General features: G+C 61.2%; 2 protein-coding genes across 2 annotated transcripts; one reads left to right on the forward strand and one right to left on the reverse strand.

Moving 5' to 3' along the window:
- The first annotated feature begins 801 nt into the window (after positions 1 to 801).
- FGF22 (fibroblast growth factor 22) lies at positions 802 to 4,386 on the forward strand. Its single transcript, XM_017834326.1, has 3 exons — positions 802 to 1,033; positions 3,769 to 3,872; positions 4,129 to 4,386. The coding sequence occupies exons 1-3, from the start codon at positions 802 to 804 to the stop codon at positions 4,321 to 4,323; spliced, it is 531 nt and encodes a 176-aa protein (XP_017689815.1). The 3' UTR covers positions 4,324 to 4,386.
- Positions 4,387 to 6,730: 2,344 nt separating this feature from the next.
- Positions 6,731 to 14,296, reverse strand: RNF126 (ring finger protein 126). The gene is made up of 9 exons (XM_017834379.1): positions 14,191 to 14,296; positions 11,528 to 11,586; positions 10,112 to 10,175; positions 9,386 to 9,627; positions 8,784 to 8,852; positions 8,631 to 8,700; positions 8,308 to 8,401; positions 7,761 to 7,876; positions 6,731 to 7,552 (listed from the first exon to the last, which is right to left on the reverse strand). The coding sequence occupies exons 1-9, from the start codon at positions 14,263 to 14,265 to the stop codon at positions 7,400 to 7,402; spliced, it is 942 nt and encodes a 313-aa protein (XP_017689868.1). The 5' UTR covers positions 14,266 to 14,296; the 3' UTR covers positions 6,731 to 7,399.
- Positions 14,297 to 16,132: the final 1,836 nt, after the last annotated feature.

A 16,132-nucleotide genomic window follows, 5' to 3' on the forward strand; every position in this document is an offset into this window, starting at 1 on the left:
AGGGACACAGCGGGACCGGGACACGGGACACGGCGGCACCGGGACACGGCGGGACCGGGACACGGCGGGACAGGGACACAGCGGGACCGGGACACGGGACACGGCGGCACCGGGACACAGCGGGACCGGGACACGGCGGGACAGGGACACGGCGGGACAGGGACACAGCGGGACCGGGACACGGGACACGGCGGCACCGGGACACAGCGGGACCGGGACACGGCGGGACCGGGACACGGCGGGACAGGGACACAGCGGGACCGGGACACGGGACACGGCGGCACCGGGACACGGCGGGACCCGGAGGGACGGCGGAGTCCGGGACATGCCAAAGCCTGCGGGGGCGGCGAAGCCCGGGACACGGCGGCAGAGCGCGGGGGCGGGGGAGTCGGGACACGGCGGAGCCTCGTGCCCCTCATGGCCCGAGCTCGGCGCTCTTCGGTCGGGACCGCAGGCATACACCTCTACCCCCGGGTCCGGGACCACGTCTCTCCCCCGACACTTTCCCCGGGGCACCCGTTTCCTGCCCACCCGTCGCCACCATCGGTGGATACTGGAGCGTGCGGTCCCCAGCCGGGCGCCCCAGGGCAGCCGAGTGACCGCGGCCGATAACCCGGGGCTGCCGTCGGGGCGCGGATTTATGAATGGGAGGCCCCGCCCCCGGCCCCGCCTCGCCCCTTGGCCACCGCCCCTCTCGGGCCGCCCCTCCCTGGCCGCCCGCGCCGTCGGGGCCGGTCGCCGGTCGCGGCCGCGGCGATGGCCCATCGCCTGTCGCCCGCCGCCCGCCCGCCGCCCGCCGCCATGAGGCGCGGGGGCCCCGCTGCCATCGCCGCCTGCCTCGCCGGGGCTCTCGCTGTGCTGGCGGGACCGGGGCCGGGCAGTGCCACCGGGACCGGCCGGCGACCCCCCCGTAGCTACGGGCACCTGGAGGGCGACGTGCGCTGGCGGCGACTCTTCTCCGCCACCCGCTTCTTCCTGCGCATCGACGGCGGCGGCGGCGTGGAGGGGACGCGCTGGAGGGAGCGGCCGGGCAGTGAGTGTGGCCGGGGCCGGGGCCGGGGCCGGGGAGAGCCGGGGCCTGGGGCCGCCCCCCGCGGCTGCTCCTTGCCCACGGCGGCGAGAGCCCGATCCCGCCGGGTACCGGGGCTGCGGCAGAGGCGGGCGCTGCCGGGGCGGAGGCTGGACGGGGATGCCTCGGGACGGCGACGGGACCCTCCGTGCCCGGCCCGGAGATCGCCCGCAGCTCCTCCCGCTGGCGGAACCTCAGCCAAAGCGCCTCCTCCTCTGGGGGCGCGGGAGCGGCGGGAGATACTGTCCCCTCCGTCCCCGTTGTCCCCTCCGTCCCCGCCGGGCGGGACACGTCACTCCTCGAGTACAACCTGCTCCGGCTGCCCTCGCCCCGGGAGCTCCTTCCCGGGGCTCGGCCGCCGCTGCACCGTGGGAGCCGTGAGAGGGGCGCGGGCGCCGGCGGGCACTGTCTGGGGACCCGGCATTGCTGGGGTGACCGGGGGAGGGGTGTTGGTCCCTTGTCCCATCTCGTCCTGCCAGCGCAGGCATGAGGGCATCCGCCTGCCCTGCCTTCCGCGTGGACTGAGGGGATCTGATCTATCTCCGCAAACACACTGAGGAGGATAAAGGCTGAGGAGGAGGGACTTAGGAAGCCTCACGGTGATGCTGGTCCCAGAACGGAGCATCCCTCAGGTGTAGGAGAGTAGAGCAGCCCTGTCGGACGGGACCACTCCACAGCCGCTGCCTGTGGAGTGGTTTGGGGCTTGGCACGGGGATATCTGGGTGGGCAGAGGGGCAGAGTTCCCAGAGTCCCCAAGGACTTGGCACCCATTGTACGTACTTCAGCAAGAGTCAGGGCTGCAAGCATCCAGGTTTCAGCCCATCAGGGTGGGGAGTCTCAGCCCCTGTGACAGGGAGAGGGCACTGGGTTGGCGGAACAGTGGCTGGATGGGAGGGGCCTTGGGAAAGGGGGATGCCTGAGCATCCCTGGGGTGCCCTGGCAGGGTGTTGGGGCTTGGGGCAGGAGGGATGCAGTACCCCCAGCCCATGTCCTGGTCTGATAGGGGCAGCCCTGTCTCCTGGCCAGCACAGGATGAGGGAGCCCAGGTCAGCCCAGCCCAGCCCAGGGAACCCTCCTGTGGTGTCAGAGGCTGTTGGGAGTCCCGACCAGGCACGTTGCCAAGACAAAGCACCCCAACACGTTCCCTCGGCTGGGTGGCCATGGGGCCTGGCAGGCAGAGCAGCCCTGGGCTGTTGCACGGGGCTCACTCTGCTTATCTGTTGTGCCTGGGCTGGGCTCCCCTCCACAGCCCTCGCAGAAGCTGCTGGACCAGCCCCACTGGCAGCTGCAGGCTGGCAGGGGATCTCCCAGGGACTCCCCCACCTCAGGCCCTGCTTCTGCCCCAGCCTGCTCGGGACCCCTCTGGTGGCTGAGAGTGTGAGACTGGGGGCACTGGGAGCTGTCTCTGGGCAGGCGCTGGCCAAGCACTTGCAAGCAAATCACGGCAGAGCCGGCCAGGGCGCTGGGGACAGCAGTGGGGGGTTATTTTTAGAAAAGCACAAGTCCTTTCTTATAAATAGCATCAGCTCCAGACTGTGATCCAGCAGGACAGATTCACAGCTCTTCTCCTCCACTGCTGCTCATCAGTGGCTTCACTGGGCCCGGCCCTGCAGATGCTGGCAATGCTGGGGGATTGGTGCCTGGTGAAAGCCCCTGCCCAGGGGCTGCAGCCCCCCACACTGTGTGTGCCACCACCAACCAGAGCCTCTGCGTGTCCTCCCTCCCTGTCCAGCCGGGGCAGCCCCTGCAGTGGTGCCCATGGGCAGATCCTGCTGTGGCTCCTGCCCTGCCCCCTGCCCTGCCCCCTGCCCTGCCTGCTTTGCTCCCCCTGGGGATTCCTTCTCCCCTTTCCACTGTACCGTGTGCCTGGCGGGCAGCAGGGCAGGCAGCAGCACTCCGGGCTGGCTGGCGTGGGGCAGTGCAGGAATCCAAAGCCCTGATGATGCTCTGGGTGTTTCCCATGCCAGAGCCTCTGGTCTGACCACATGCCTTTCCCATTAGCGGCCGTGCTGGAGCTCGGCGGTTGGGCACACACACGCCAGCCCAGCTGTGGCTTCACAGCCTGGCTGCAGCCACCTCCTGGGCTCATTCCCATGTCCTGCAGCACTGCTGCATCCTCCAGCCCACAGTACTGGGCACAGAGCTGTGTATGCTCGCTTGTGCCAGCCGGGCAGTCAGCACCAGCATCCTAGGGCAGCACTGTTCCAGCCCCATTCCTGCCCCCTCACGCCCCTGCCCACGTGCCTCCATCCACCATAACACAGGGTGCGCCCTGCGTGTGCCACCCCCGTGCACACTTTGCCCCTCCAAGGGCTGTGCCAGCCTCGATGCCCTGCATGTGTCAGGGCCAGGTGCTGAGGGGGGCAGGTCGTGTCCCTGAGGCACTACAGGCCCATTGGGGACAAGGGGAGGACACACACGAGGTCGGTACTGGGCAAGTGGAGGTTGTGCTTGGCATTGCTCCCATACAGCCCAGCTCCTGGGAAGCAGCTGGACCCTGGGGAGGAGGGGAGTAAAGATCAAACCCTCTCTGGATCAGAAGTTTCCCCTCCCACTCCCAGCTTGGGCTGCAGCTCTTGTTCCCACTGTCCCTCTGGCTGCTCCTGCTGTGGGCAAGGATCAGCAACCCCATCCCTCTGGGGGGACACTGGCCACAGACCCAGGATCCCTGGCTCATGCTGGGCCTCCCTGTCCCACAGGCATCGTCGAGATCCGGTCGGTGCGTGTCGGCGTCGTGGCCATCCGGGCGGTGCACACCGGCTTCTACCTGGCCATGAACAAGCGGGGGAGGCTCTACGGGTCGGTAGGTCGGACGCTGCCTCCTTGGGAGGGACTGCACTGGGGTCAGAGGTGCAGAACAGAATTGCAACAGGGGGTCCCAGACCTGCTGGGACCAGTGCCCAGGAGCAGGGTTCTGGTTTTCCATGCCCTGACATGCTCCCCAGCAGGGACCGAGCCCTCTGACCCCTGGGGACACAGGGTCCTGCCCGGCCCCACCTGGGGTCTGAGGGACCCCAGCCAAGCACAGCCACCCTTCACCCCCTTCCCTCTCCTGCCAGAAGGAGTTCAGCCCCAACTGCAAGTTCACAGAGCGCATCGAGGAGAACGGCTACAACACCTACGCGTCGCTGCGCTGGCGGCACTGCGGCCGCCCCATGTTCCTCTCCCTCAACAGCAAGGGCAGGCCACAGCGAGGGGGCAAGACACGCCGGCAGCACCTCTCCACACACTTTCTCCCCATGCTTGTTGGCTGAGCGCCACGAGCAGCTCTGGACAGTCCTGTAGGAAAAAAAAACAAGAAAGGATTATTTTATTTATGTACATATCTATTTTTTGCTATTTATTGCTTTATTTTTAATGCATGGTGGAGGATGGATGCAGAAGGCAGATGCTCCAGACTTGGCTTTGCAGGGCTGGGGCTGTCCCGCCATCCCGCCGGGGCAGAGCTGGCCTGGCACAGCTGGGGAGTGTGGCCACCGCATGCCAAGGCCAAGGGCGTGCCTGGAGCAGGGCCTGGGGTCTGCTAATGGCATCTCTGCAGGGCTGGGATGTACCAGCCGGTTGTCTGTGTTCGAGCACCCATGGCAATTAAAGCTGCGTTCATGGTATGGAACAGGAGCGGGTCTTGGAGCTTTGATGGTGGACTTGGCTTGGGATGGGAGGGATTGGCTTCCCTGAGGTCGTGGCTGCAGCCCCCAGTGTCATCCCTGCTGCCACCAGCGGGGAGCGTGGCTGGTCCCCTGCCACATCGAGTTCTGCATCGAGAACCCTGCAGGAAAACAGCAATGATGGTTCAGCAGCACAAAGGAGGGAGCAGGAGGAGCAGAACCAGGAGCCAGCCTGGATCCTCAGGCAGACACAGCCCCAGGGCTGTCCCTGGCTACAGCCCGTGCTGGTCTTGCAGCCCAGCTTCACACCATCATTCCCAGCAAATATGGAGCTGGGACAGTGGACAGTGACAAAGACCAGCCCCTCGCCTGGAGGGGAGCACGGCCAGGAATAGCACCCACACCTCAGCTTCCCAGCCAGGGCACATCCCTGTGCCGCCCTCGCACCCGCCGTGGCCAGGCCCAGCAGCCCGGTCACCGTCACGTCACACAGAGCAATGGCCCCAGCAAAAACCACCAAACTTGTTCCATTTCCGACCCAACCAGCTCCAAACGACTCTGAAAGGGAACACCACCGTGTTAACTGTGTGGTGACTGTGGAACTGGCCCCAAGCCCCTGCAAGGCAGGTGGCAACTGCCACACACCTACCTGGGGCTTTGCTTTGCCCGCTCAAAACCCACCCAAGCACTGCTGACAAGTGAGAGATCATCCTGAGCACCAGGGGAGCCAGCAACCCCTGCTGTAGCAGAAACATGGTGGGAGAGGGAAGGTTTTTCCAGGTTAGGTGACTAAACAGCAAAGCCTTCCCTTGGTGCTGGGCCAGCCGGTGGACTCACGCAGGTTCAGCCAGGACCTTCTTGCTGCCACCCACTTCCCCAGACCAGGCTTCTGGCTCAACCCTTGGCAGAGGATGAGCCATTAACCACGACACACCAGTCCTGAGATAAACCCTCGTCCTGTGAGATGAAAGGCGCCGCTGTGCTGCCCTGCCAAGCCAAGGAGGAAAAACAGTCCGGGCGAGTCGCTCTGTGTCAGCTCCTGGCCCCGGCAGAGCTGCTGCCACCCACCCCGGGGACACTTTCTCCAACAAATCAACTTCTTGTGTTCTGAAATGGCTCAAAAATGGCCAAATCAGCCACTGGCCTCCCCCTCCTATAGGATCTTGTCCCTTCCCAGGAAGCTCTTGGGAGGAAGGGTCAGGTCTGGGGTGAATCTGCTCTGGAAGAGACACCCAAGCTCTGCTGGCACCAGCACCTTCCCCAGCTGTCCCAGCCCACTCCCAAGGCCCCAAGAGCCAGGGGAAGAGGCAGGGAGCCCCCCAAACTGCCAAACCCTCTGCCCACCCCCACAGGGGCACAGTCCCCCTCGCCTGCTCTGGCCTCCGCCACAGCACGATCCCGATGCACAGCTCCATCGTAGACCCTGGCCCGTCAGGAGATCCGCTGCCTGCCCCGAGTCCCTGCGAGGGGAAAGGGCTCCTGGTGACAGAGGGCGAGAGCACCAGGGCTCTGGTCCTCTCGTGCCTCCAGGCCTGGGGAGCAGGGACATGGCAGGGAGCGACTGCCCGCACCGGTCGCATTCTTGTCATTCTCCAAGCTCCAGCTCTGTCACAGAAACTGAGTCACAAACATACCTGGGTATTTTTCTCTCTCTCCTTTTTTAATCAGCTCTATTTTAAGTAGTTTTGCAATACATTTTTCTCAAAAAATGTTGTTTTCCTGGTAATTACTCAGTCACAACGAGATTTGCTGGTCCTCGCTCTGCTGCACACCCAGTCCTGTGTGGGCCCAGCGGAACAGCCCGCCCCAGCTGCGAGGGGGGCAGGACTGCAACACAGAGATGTAAAAAATAGAAAAGACCAGGCGAGGATGCTTCCAGATGCGATCCTTGGTCACTGTGCAGTGCCCTGCAGGCTGGCAGCAGCTCCCACCAGAGCCCAGAGCTCCCAGCACGTGGGAGGGCTCAGAGAGGCCCAGCCTGCCCGGGGGAGGTGGGATGGCTCGGCAGCCTCGGAGCTTACCCTGTAGCTCTCCTCAAATCATGCATAACGGCTCGCAGAGCTGAAATGTCCATTTATTGACAGCAGTAATAATTTAAGATTATAAAAACCCTTTCAGTGTTGAGTATCAGCGGGCGAGGTTATAAAGAAAAATAAATGGGACTCGAGATGGGACAGGGAAGGATCCCGGGGTCTATTTGAGAGTTCCTGTTTCAGTGAGAGCTACTGGTCCTCCCCAGCTGAAGATCCTGGAGGGGAGGCAGCATCCTTACGCTTCCATTTTAGACTTCAATCTCCAAAGCAGAAAAGAGAGTATCCAAGGGGAGGAGGAGCAAAAGAAATAAAAGAAAGGGATCTCAAATTCAAACCCATACAAACAACCTTTCCTTTTGGGATTCAACCACTCGCTCAGCACCTCGGGGTTCCCAGCTGGGAGCGCGGCAGCCTCGCACTGCAACGGGTAAAGTCCACGCACAGAGGATGTTTTTATTGACAGACAGAGCTCTTTCCCCCCTTTTTCATCACAGAACTTGAGGCTTCTCATCTCTGAAGGACCCAGAGTCTCCGTGTCTTCAGAAATCAAAAGAGAATTCTGGGGGCACTGCTCCCCCCTTGTCCCCTTCCCCTCGCTCTGCTCTGGAAGCCCCTTTGGCTGCTTGTGGTGGCCAGGGAGGGAGAGGGGACAGTGGAGGGGGCCCCAGGGACAGAGGGTGTGTTAAGATTCATGAGTTGTTCGATGAGTTTTCATTACTTGGTGAGCTGGAGGAAGAGGAGGAGGAGGAGGATGACGAGAAGTTCATCCCTGTGAGTCCTGGGGGGTTTGTGGCAGTGTTTTGTCCACTTAAACTTTTCCGGCAGACGGGACACGTGTCATGCTTTGAGGAGCAGACAAAAACAAAACAAGAAATATGGAAAACTGATTAGAAACACGATATGGGAGCAGCACTCGAGGAACAGGCTGGGATGACACTCCGTCCTCTGATCGAAGGCTGTTCATGGCTCAAGCCTCACAACAGAGGTAGGAAAATATTTACTGAGGGGAGCAGGGGTGCTGCACGCCCTGGGCACTGCCCCCACACTCACCTGCTCCAGCCATGGGACAATGCAGCCGTCGTGGAACAGGTGATTGCACGGTAACTGCCGCACGTTTTCCCCGACTGTGTAGTCTTCCTTACACACAGGGCACTCCAACCCGGAATCTGCATCGCACAGGGAAAGCCAAGCACAGCTGAGCAATGGAGGAGAGAATGACAGACAAAGCCCCCAACTCAGGACCCATCACTCCCTCCCCTTCCTCGGCACTGCTCCAACCCTGCCAAGAGGAAAGCTTGGTGCTCTGCAGTCACTCCCCCATCACGCCACATCCCCCTGCCCCGGGTCTGCCTCATCCTTCCCCTCCCTTCTGCTTTTCCATCTGAACTTCTCACAAGCTTGCCTCCACAGGGCAAATCCATCCAGCCTGCACTGCTCTTTTTTTTTGTGAGTGTAACAGAGCCACTTCAGCTCTCTCCCGTCTTTGAAATGTTTTAGGCCTTGAAGGTACAAGCAGACAAAATTCAAGTCCCAAGAAAACATTACACAGAGCTTCCAGGGAGCTCTCTCTGCATGACTGCCCGGAGCAGACACATACCTACGTGCTCCTGTGTGATCTGTATGGTGGGGAGGGCCTGGATCTTCTCTTTGTCCGCTGGCGGTGGTCCAGTGTTTTCAAACTGATTCAGTAACTGGAAAAACAACCGGCCAGGCAGGCAGAAGGGAGAGGTGAGCTCAGCAGTACAGAGAATCCAGAGAATGTTTCCTGAGCCAGTGCGCTTGGGCCCCGCATCGCCCACACTGCAGACCCCGGTTCCCGTTCCTGCCCTCGCAGTCCCTCACCCCCTGCACCACCACAGGTGCTGCCCCTTCTGCAGCACTGCACAGGAGGATGGAGACTCTGCTAAGTCCCAGTTTTACCTGTGTGATAATCGCATCCAGGCCGTTGGCACCCCAGGCGTAGTCCATCGGATTTGAGTGCAGGACTCCCCTGAAGAGCAAGGACAGCAAGTGAGTTCATCCGGGAGCACCACCGAGACACTGCCAGAGAGAGCAGCACATCCTCCAACTCACCAAGGGCCCAGGCCTAGGTTTGGAATTGTGGTTGGTGCAATAATTCCATTGACCAGCTGCTGGATAATTCTGAAAGACAAGAAAACCAGGATTGTGTAAGAATTAGTCTGCTGGCTCCCAGCCCAGCACCCCGACGTGGAGGGAGAGGCTGAATACTGTCACATTGTCAGGGGAAAGAAAAGATTCCCTGTAGCAATTGCAACTGCAGCTTATAGAGTGATAGGCCATGGATAAAGTTTCAGTATTTGATTCGTAAGGGGACAATTCCTGGCACGAATTGAGTGGCTCCCAGGACGCAGTTACACAAACAGCATCTGGTGCTTTCTGCTGTTTCCCCTCACAGTGAGTACAACACTTTGGCAACGACCAGGGAATATTTTCCCACTGCAGGACAAAGTCCCAGCCACAGGCCATGCCACTGCTCATGTGAAATAGCCCCGACAGACCCCAGGCAGGAGCTGCCAACAGCATCAGGCCCAGCTGGGGCACAGCTGGCACCCAAGGCAGTGCTGGAGAGCTTTGGGACGCTGCTCCCCAACCCGGGGGAAAAGGCACAGGCTGATGCTGAGGTCAGTCCCATCAGTGAGGAACACGATTCTCACCCTTCCAGCGTGGGGACGCCCTCGTGCCTGCCCGAGGCGCGGCGCGTGGCCAGGCGGGCGCGGGGCTGCCTCGCGCCGTAGCGGTGCCGGGACTGGTGCTCGCGCTCCCGCCGGTTCTCCGAGTCCCGGTTGTCTTCCGGCTGCACATTGGACCCAAACGGAAACTCAAAGCTGTCATCAAAGAACCCGAAAGCGAACTGGCCATAGCCCTGGGGCAAGGTGAACAAGTGCTGATCCACGTTCTGAGAGGGAGGGAATGCAGAGAACAGACTGTGACGAGAGAAACGGCCCTCGGCTCCCACAGCGACCCCCAGGCCTGCGGTGACACCGGGACCAGTGTGCCCTTGGCAGCAGCTCAGCGAGGAACGGACATGGGAACTGCACACAAAGGCAGAAAAAACCCAAATCACAGTTCCCTGCTTTCCCTTTGTTGTGTCACTGCTGCTTCCGAGCTGAGGCTACTGCATAGCAACACGCTCAAATCCTGCTCTCCAAATCCTGCTGAGCCCCCTCACGACAGGAATCAGCTACAAGTGACGGTCCTACGTAACACACGCAGCAAAAATACGGCATGCAGAGATTTCAGGAGCACCATGTGGAGGACATTAATTCCTCCTTTCCAGATTCTGTCATGATCTGGGGAACATTTAAACGATGTACTATTGGAAAAATACTCAATCCAATGGCAAAGCAGAAGGTGTTGAAAGGGAGAAAGGACTCAGTCACCTCGAAAGGATGCCTGCTCTGATCAGCGGCTGACGTAGAGGAGCTGGTCTCATTGTCAGCGTTCCTATGGGGAATGAAGAATGCTGGTAAGACTCATAAGCTTCTACAGGAAGATTTGCTGTCTCCCTTCCCTTTAAGGTCTGCCCCGCTCTCACCCACCCCAGGGCAGGGGCAGCTCCAGACAGAACCTGGTCCTCTTTCAGCTGCTGATTTTCTGGTTGCTCACATCAATTTTCATTCCTCCCTCCCTGAACCCTTCATTTTCCCACATCCTCACCCATCTCTCCCTACCCTGTTAGGCTGTGATTTCACAAAGCTGTGGAGAAGTGCCTGAACCACAATGTCAAGTAAGGATTCCCTGCACAGTCCACCTCAAACACATCAGCTAAGCCTCCAGAGTATCAGGAAGAGTTCTGATCGCTGTGACCCCAACACATGTAAGTCTAATCTTGAATCAAAGAAATCTCTCTATTGCAGAGGCACGTGACCCAACGGCTCAGGATACTGGGAAAATTCCTAATGCTGTCAGGCTTCTGCTTTCAGAGCTGCAGGAACATTGCCTGCTCAGTGCCCAGCTCTACATGTCTGCATTCAAAGTACCAAACCCACTGAGATTCAGTGACTACACTGCTCTCCCAAGGTTACAGGAAATCACCAAAACAGTCAGGATCTGCCAGGATGGACTTTTAGGCTCCAGGGTTGGTGTGGTCAGACCAAACATCTCCTGGTCTGTGCAGAAACCCCAGGCCATGCAGACCACCATGCTCAGCAGGCAGCAACACCCGCTGCCCCCTGGCCCAGTTGTGTCCCTGCGCTGCCCATGGCCCATCCCAGAACCAGTCACAGCCAACAAATGTGACTGAAACATTTAAAGACATTCCTGGTGCTCCTGCCCACCAGAGAGCTGTCCCAAAAGTGGCAGCAGGGCAGGAGAGGAACATGGATCTCGTTGCTCCAGGGCAGAGTCCAAAGTCTCAGCCACAACATTTCACTGTTTGTCCCCAGCACTTTCACTACTCGCACACTGAGGTGTCCGGGCACTCTCCATTCCCAGATTTGTCTCTCCAGGGTTATCTCTGCCCTGATGACTCAGACCAGGTCAGAGCTACACACACCATAGGGAAAGTCTCCCTATCACTTCTTTATGTTTGTTTTACATCAACCCATTCCTGCACTGCCCTTCACCAGCAACACTGGATGCTCAGGAGGACACTCAGTATTCCCATGGCAGACTGACCTGTGGCTGCAAACCTGCCAATGAAGCACTATAACCCCACAGTGAGGAAAGATGAGCCAAAGCTTGGGCACAGAAGCAATAGAGACGGTGTATTTAATGTCCAACTTTGCCTTTGAACTAGTAAGAGAGCAAGGCAGCCCTGGCTCACTCAAGCACCAGTCCGTGGGGCAGGACATTACCTCGGCTCCTCGGGAAGTTCTTCAATAAAACCAGACTCACACCGTGGGCAGATGTAGTCCTGTGGGAGAAGAGACACTGGATAAGAGAAGGAAGTGGTACCTCAGAGCTGCAGGGTGTGACGGAGGGGTCTGGTCACCCCCAGCACACGCCACGGTTCCAGAGCCAGAGACCCCAAACCCCAACATTGGCTTTCCCCAGGCCAGCGAGGCCAGAGCTTGGCCTGAGTCTGCAGGAGCTCGGCTTGAGAACGATCAGGGTGACGCTGCTAATCCCTGGTACAGACACAGCATTAGACACAACTGATGCAGTTCTGGTGAGGTGAAAGCAAAACCCCCATCACTCCCCGCACAGCAGCTCTCAAACACCAGCTCTGGGGACCAGGAAACGAGGTGGGAATGGCAGCAGGGGCTTGGCAGCGTCGTGATGCTCAGGGAGGCTGATCCCTGCCACTAACACAAGCTGGGGTTCACAGCACGAGGGGCACGAGGACACACCAGGTCCTTACACGCCCATGACCAGTACTTGCCACAGACCTGCCGCCGCCCCAGTGCCCTGGGCACTGACAATGGAGCATGTGGGGAAAGACAGGCTGTGTGTGCAGAGCCTGTGACACTTACTGCCTCACAATCCCCGGGGTTAGTGAGGAATTTATCCTCCACAACCACACTGTCCTGGGCAGAGCAGCCCAGAACACTGGAGATCCTCAAAGGGAATTGCTTCGCTTTCCAGTGCTCGAGGAGCAGCAGCACCACAGAGCCGCCCGCGCGCCCAGCGGGCACACACCACCCCAAATCCCCGCGCTGGCAGAGCCGGGCTCAGCTCAGAAGGCATTTAAGAGCTTCTAAAAATAATATCACTTCCCTTTGCTGCTGCTGCTGCACTGGAATTGGCACAGCCCTTCGCCAGGCCAAGGGATTCCCCCAAGGAGTCAAGGCCACCAGCCCTGGGGACTGTCCCAATAAGACCCCTGGGGTCGCTCCCCCAGTCCCTGCATCTGACCCTGATAAGGCCCCGTGTGGAGCACGGCCCGGAGCCACCACACGTGCCCTGCCCACCCAGGGAGGTACAGGAGCTCCGAGGCCCAGACTGGGACAGGTCCCTGCTCCCTCTCTCCCCTGTCTGCTGCTGTGAAACAACTGGCTCTGCACCACTCACACGAGGTGTGAGCTCAGGAACCTCTGTACCCCTCGGTGCCCAGCACAGGGAGCTGCAGCAGTTGCCTCTGCCTGGGAAAACCCCTTTGCTTCCCACCACCACAGACTGGTGGGGACACACCAGCAGAGGGGGAATGACCACGGCCTGAGCACCCTGCTCCTCTCAGCTCCCCGCTCCAGGGGGCTGCGGGGTGTGTGTGCTCACAACCAGCTCTGAGCACAGGGATCAGCACATTCCTCTGCAGCTGGAACAGCACAAATGTCAAAGTTAGTTGTTTCTTGGGCTGTTTGAGTCCCTCCTTTGGCAGCTCCTGTCAGTGAGTGAAACCAAGTGAACTTGGACCCCCAAAACAAGTTCATGAACTCACAGCTACCCAGCCCTGAGGCCCCAAACACAGCCACCTGCTCCCTGCCCAGCCCAGCACACACAGCCAGGTGTGCCCAGCTCAGCCCAGCCCAGGATGGGGTGTTTGAGCAGAAATAAACGACGGATATTGCAGGTTATCCCCTGGCTCGCACTCCCAGCCTGTCTGTTCTCAGCACGAGCACAGTCAGGCGTTTGTTCTCACACTTACACATGAGCTGGAAGGCTCCAACACGGCCCACCCTGGCAAAAGGACAAACTGCACGTCACAAACCAACCGTCCCCCCCGCAAGGACAGCTCTGCTCACCCTCGGGGGCTTTTAAAGCTCAGTGTCAGCAACCAGCAAAGGCTTGTTCAGACAAGACGCTGTGAAAAGTGTCAGGACAAAGAGACTGGCAGGACCCTCAGAACCACACTGAACATCTCAGGACACCGGGCGGGGAGCAGGTGACCCACCAGCTCCTCCCCAACAGCCCACGCTCCAGGCCACCCACCCCGGGACAGGCTCCGCATACGCGGGGTTTTGCTGGGTGATTAAAGCACCTGCCCAGGTGCCTACACAGCACTTCTGTCCACGTATCACCCGCGCACCTCCCTGTGTCCCAGCCACACCACCGCCGGGCTTTTCTCGCGCTCATTAAACGCTGCTGAGAGACAGAGAAGAAACCCCGTGGCGCTTCCCTCAGCTCCAGATAGGGTAAGGCTGCCCGGGCCGGGGGTGTCACTCCCGGAAGGACCCCCACCCCAGAGTCGCTCGGCGGCGGGGCCCGGTGGTTCCCGTGGGGCGGTCGGAGCGCTCGAACCGCCGCGGGGCCGCCCCGCCCAGGCCCCCCCGCCCGGGCCGAGGGCCCCTCCCGCCGCGCCGCCCCCGCCCGGCTGCTGCCCCTCGGCAGGGGCGGCCCGCTACCCCCCGCAGCCCCGTTCCCCCGCTCCGGACCGCCCCAGCCCCTCCCAACGCCCCCGAGCCCCGGTGCCACGGACAGAGCCCCCAAGGCCCCCCCCCGCCCTCGCCGGTCCCGCCGCCTCTCAGGCCCCCCGGGCCCCTGAGGCCTCACCTCCACGTGCCCGCCCCGCCGGAGCCCCTGCCCGGCCCTGCCCGCGCCCACCGCCCCTCCCGGTCCCCCCGGCGGCCGCGGCGCTCACGGGCAGGCGCGGGGCGATCTCGGCCGAGCAGCAGTGGCAGAAGAACCGGCCCGGCTGCGGCGACGCCTCCGCCATCTTCCCTGCCCGCCCGGCCCCGCCCCTGCGCGCACCGCGGCGCCGACGGCGGCCGACGGCGGACACGGGGCCGCGCGCGGCACAAACGCGGAAGCGGAGGGGCGGGGCTGAGGGGGGGCTCGAGGGGCGGCCCCGCCCCCCGCCCGCGGAACGGGGACCCCTCGATCCCGGTCCCTCGATCCCGGTCCCTCGATCCCGGTCCCTCGATCCCGGCCCCTCTCTCAGCCCCGGGGCAGTGGCCCCACCGGACCCTCGGGCTTCAAAATATCATAAGCTCATAAGCTGACTGACATATTTAGTTAGTTATTTTCTCTTTAAAGAGAAGAAAAACAGAGCTGGGGAGAGGTTGAGACCCCTCCTCTCGAAAGGAGGAAAAACGGGTATTCCCAGTGAATATCCCAGGATTTGCTTAAGACTGCAGTAGCCACAAAGGAACGGGGATGTTCCATTTTGGCAGAAGCCTCTCAAGTAGGCTATTTGTCCCAGACTTCACCCCTTGGATGCTGGCAGATGCTGGGGAGGTTTTAGGGGGCAAGAGGTGGAATCTCTAATTTTAGGAGCTAGGAATCCCACCTGGGGCTCAGTTCAAGGCCAGGGTGTTCCCCAGGCTGCAGCTTTTGAGAGAGCAGGGGGTCTGCCTGGCCCTCACTGGGGTCCCAAGCTCCACGGGCTGTTGCTGTGGCTCTGCTGAGCCAGGGTCTTGGGGTGGTGTGGCTGGGGGAGGTTTGGGGTATCCACACAGCGTGGTTGTGGGCTTTTGGGGTGGTGAGGCTGCAGGGGGGTTGGGAGTGGCAGAGCTGTGGGGTCTTAGGGGTTCTGCATGGTGGGGCTGTGGGGTCCTGGGGTTCGAGCCCGCGGCACCAGCCCCGCTCCCAGCAGGTGGCATCTTCAGCCCAGGATTTGCTGCTCCAGCTTCGTCGGGTGATGGAGCCGGGGAGGGATTTGTGGAGCAGCTCAGGAGCCGTGGAAAGCTCGGCATGTCTCCGCTCCCTCTGCTGCAGGGGGACGGGGACACGGTGAGACGCCGTAAACTGGGCGCTGGTGGGACAGGGTTGGGACAGGGCTGGGTCACCGGTCATCGACCGGGAGGACTCGGTGATGGTGTGGGAATTGCAGCCGTGGGACAGATTGGCAGCGCTCAGCAGCTGATCGATGATCCCGGACACTGATAAGGCACGTTGGCATTTATTTACAGCCGATGAGGAAACGGCTGCTCCCGTAACCCTTTTATTTGGGAGGTGGGTCCAGACGTGGAGCCAGACGGAGCCCGGAGCCTCCACGAGCCCGCGGCCCCGGATGGGGCATTTCGTGCCCCGAGGGAAGCTCCTCACCAGTGTTTCTCTGTGCCCTGTCTCGAGGCTGGAGGACAAGTTGCCACTTGATCAAATGGGTGCCGAGTGCCTGTGGGATTGGGAGGGAAGGATCCGACTCCACTGACTTTGTCCCTCTGGAATTCCCTGACGCAGGAACTGTGGAAGCTGAACGTGGCAACACTCGTCGGGATGCAAATGGCAACGGATGTGAATGCCCATGGAGATAAGGGCAGCGGAGCGGCTGCAGCCCAGTGCCTCTGGCACACAGCAGTGGGAAGGGCCCCCAAAGCCCCCTGAGCCCTTGGCTGTTGGGATGTGCTTCTGTGGGGAGAAAGCTCCATGTCAGGACTGCGGCCTCTGCCCATGACCTGCAGCCCCTGGGCACAGGCAAAGCCCCCTGCCCATCCCTCATCACTGGTGCTGAACTCCCCTTTCTGGGGGTCGAGGCCCTGACTTTGGCCCCAGCCACAGTTCCCCCCACGGAGGGCAGGAGGGTCCCTGGGCAGGTGCAGCCCTGTCACCGCTCAGGCTCCCCAGGATCGTGGGTTCTGGGC

The sequence above is a fragment of the Lepidothrix coronata genome, unplaced genomic scaffold (assembly GCF_001604755.1).
Source record: "Lepidothrix coronata isolate B3197 unplaced genomic scaffold, Lepidothrix_coronata-1.0 Scaffold233, whole genome shotgun sequence".
Lineage (NCBI taxonomy): Eukaryota > Metazoa > Chordata > Aves > Passeriformes > Pipridae > Lepidothrix > Lepidothrix coronata.

Bases quoted from the DNA above. Each gene is read 5' to 3' on its own strand.
- FGF22 (XM_017834326.1), top strand. From the start codon at position 802: ATGAGGCGCGGGGGCCCCGCTGCCATCGCCGCCTGCCTCGCCGGGGCT. The intron at 1,034-3,768 runs GTGAGTGTGGCC...CCTGTCCCACAG, and splicing joins CTGGAGGGAGCGGCCGGGCA to GCATCGTCGAGATCCGGTCG. The intron at 3,873-4,128 runs GTAGGTCGGACG...CTCTCCTGCCAG, and splicing joins GGGGGAGGCTCTACGGGTCG to AAGGAGTTCAGCCCCAACTG.
- RNF126 (XM_017834379.1), bottom strand. From the start codon at position 14,265: ATGGCGGAGGCGTCGCCGCAGCCGGGCCGGTTCTTCTGCCACTGCTGC. The intron at 9,628-10,111 runs GTGACTGAGTCC...CCTCCCTCTCAG, and splicing joins AGAGCAGGCATCCTTTCGAG to AACGTGGATCAGCACTTGTT. The intron at 8,402-8,630 runs GTAAAACTGGGA...TTGTTTTTCCAG, and splicing joins TGGATGCGATTATCACACAG to TTACTGAATCAGTTTGAAAA.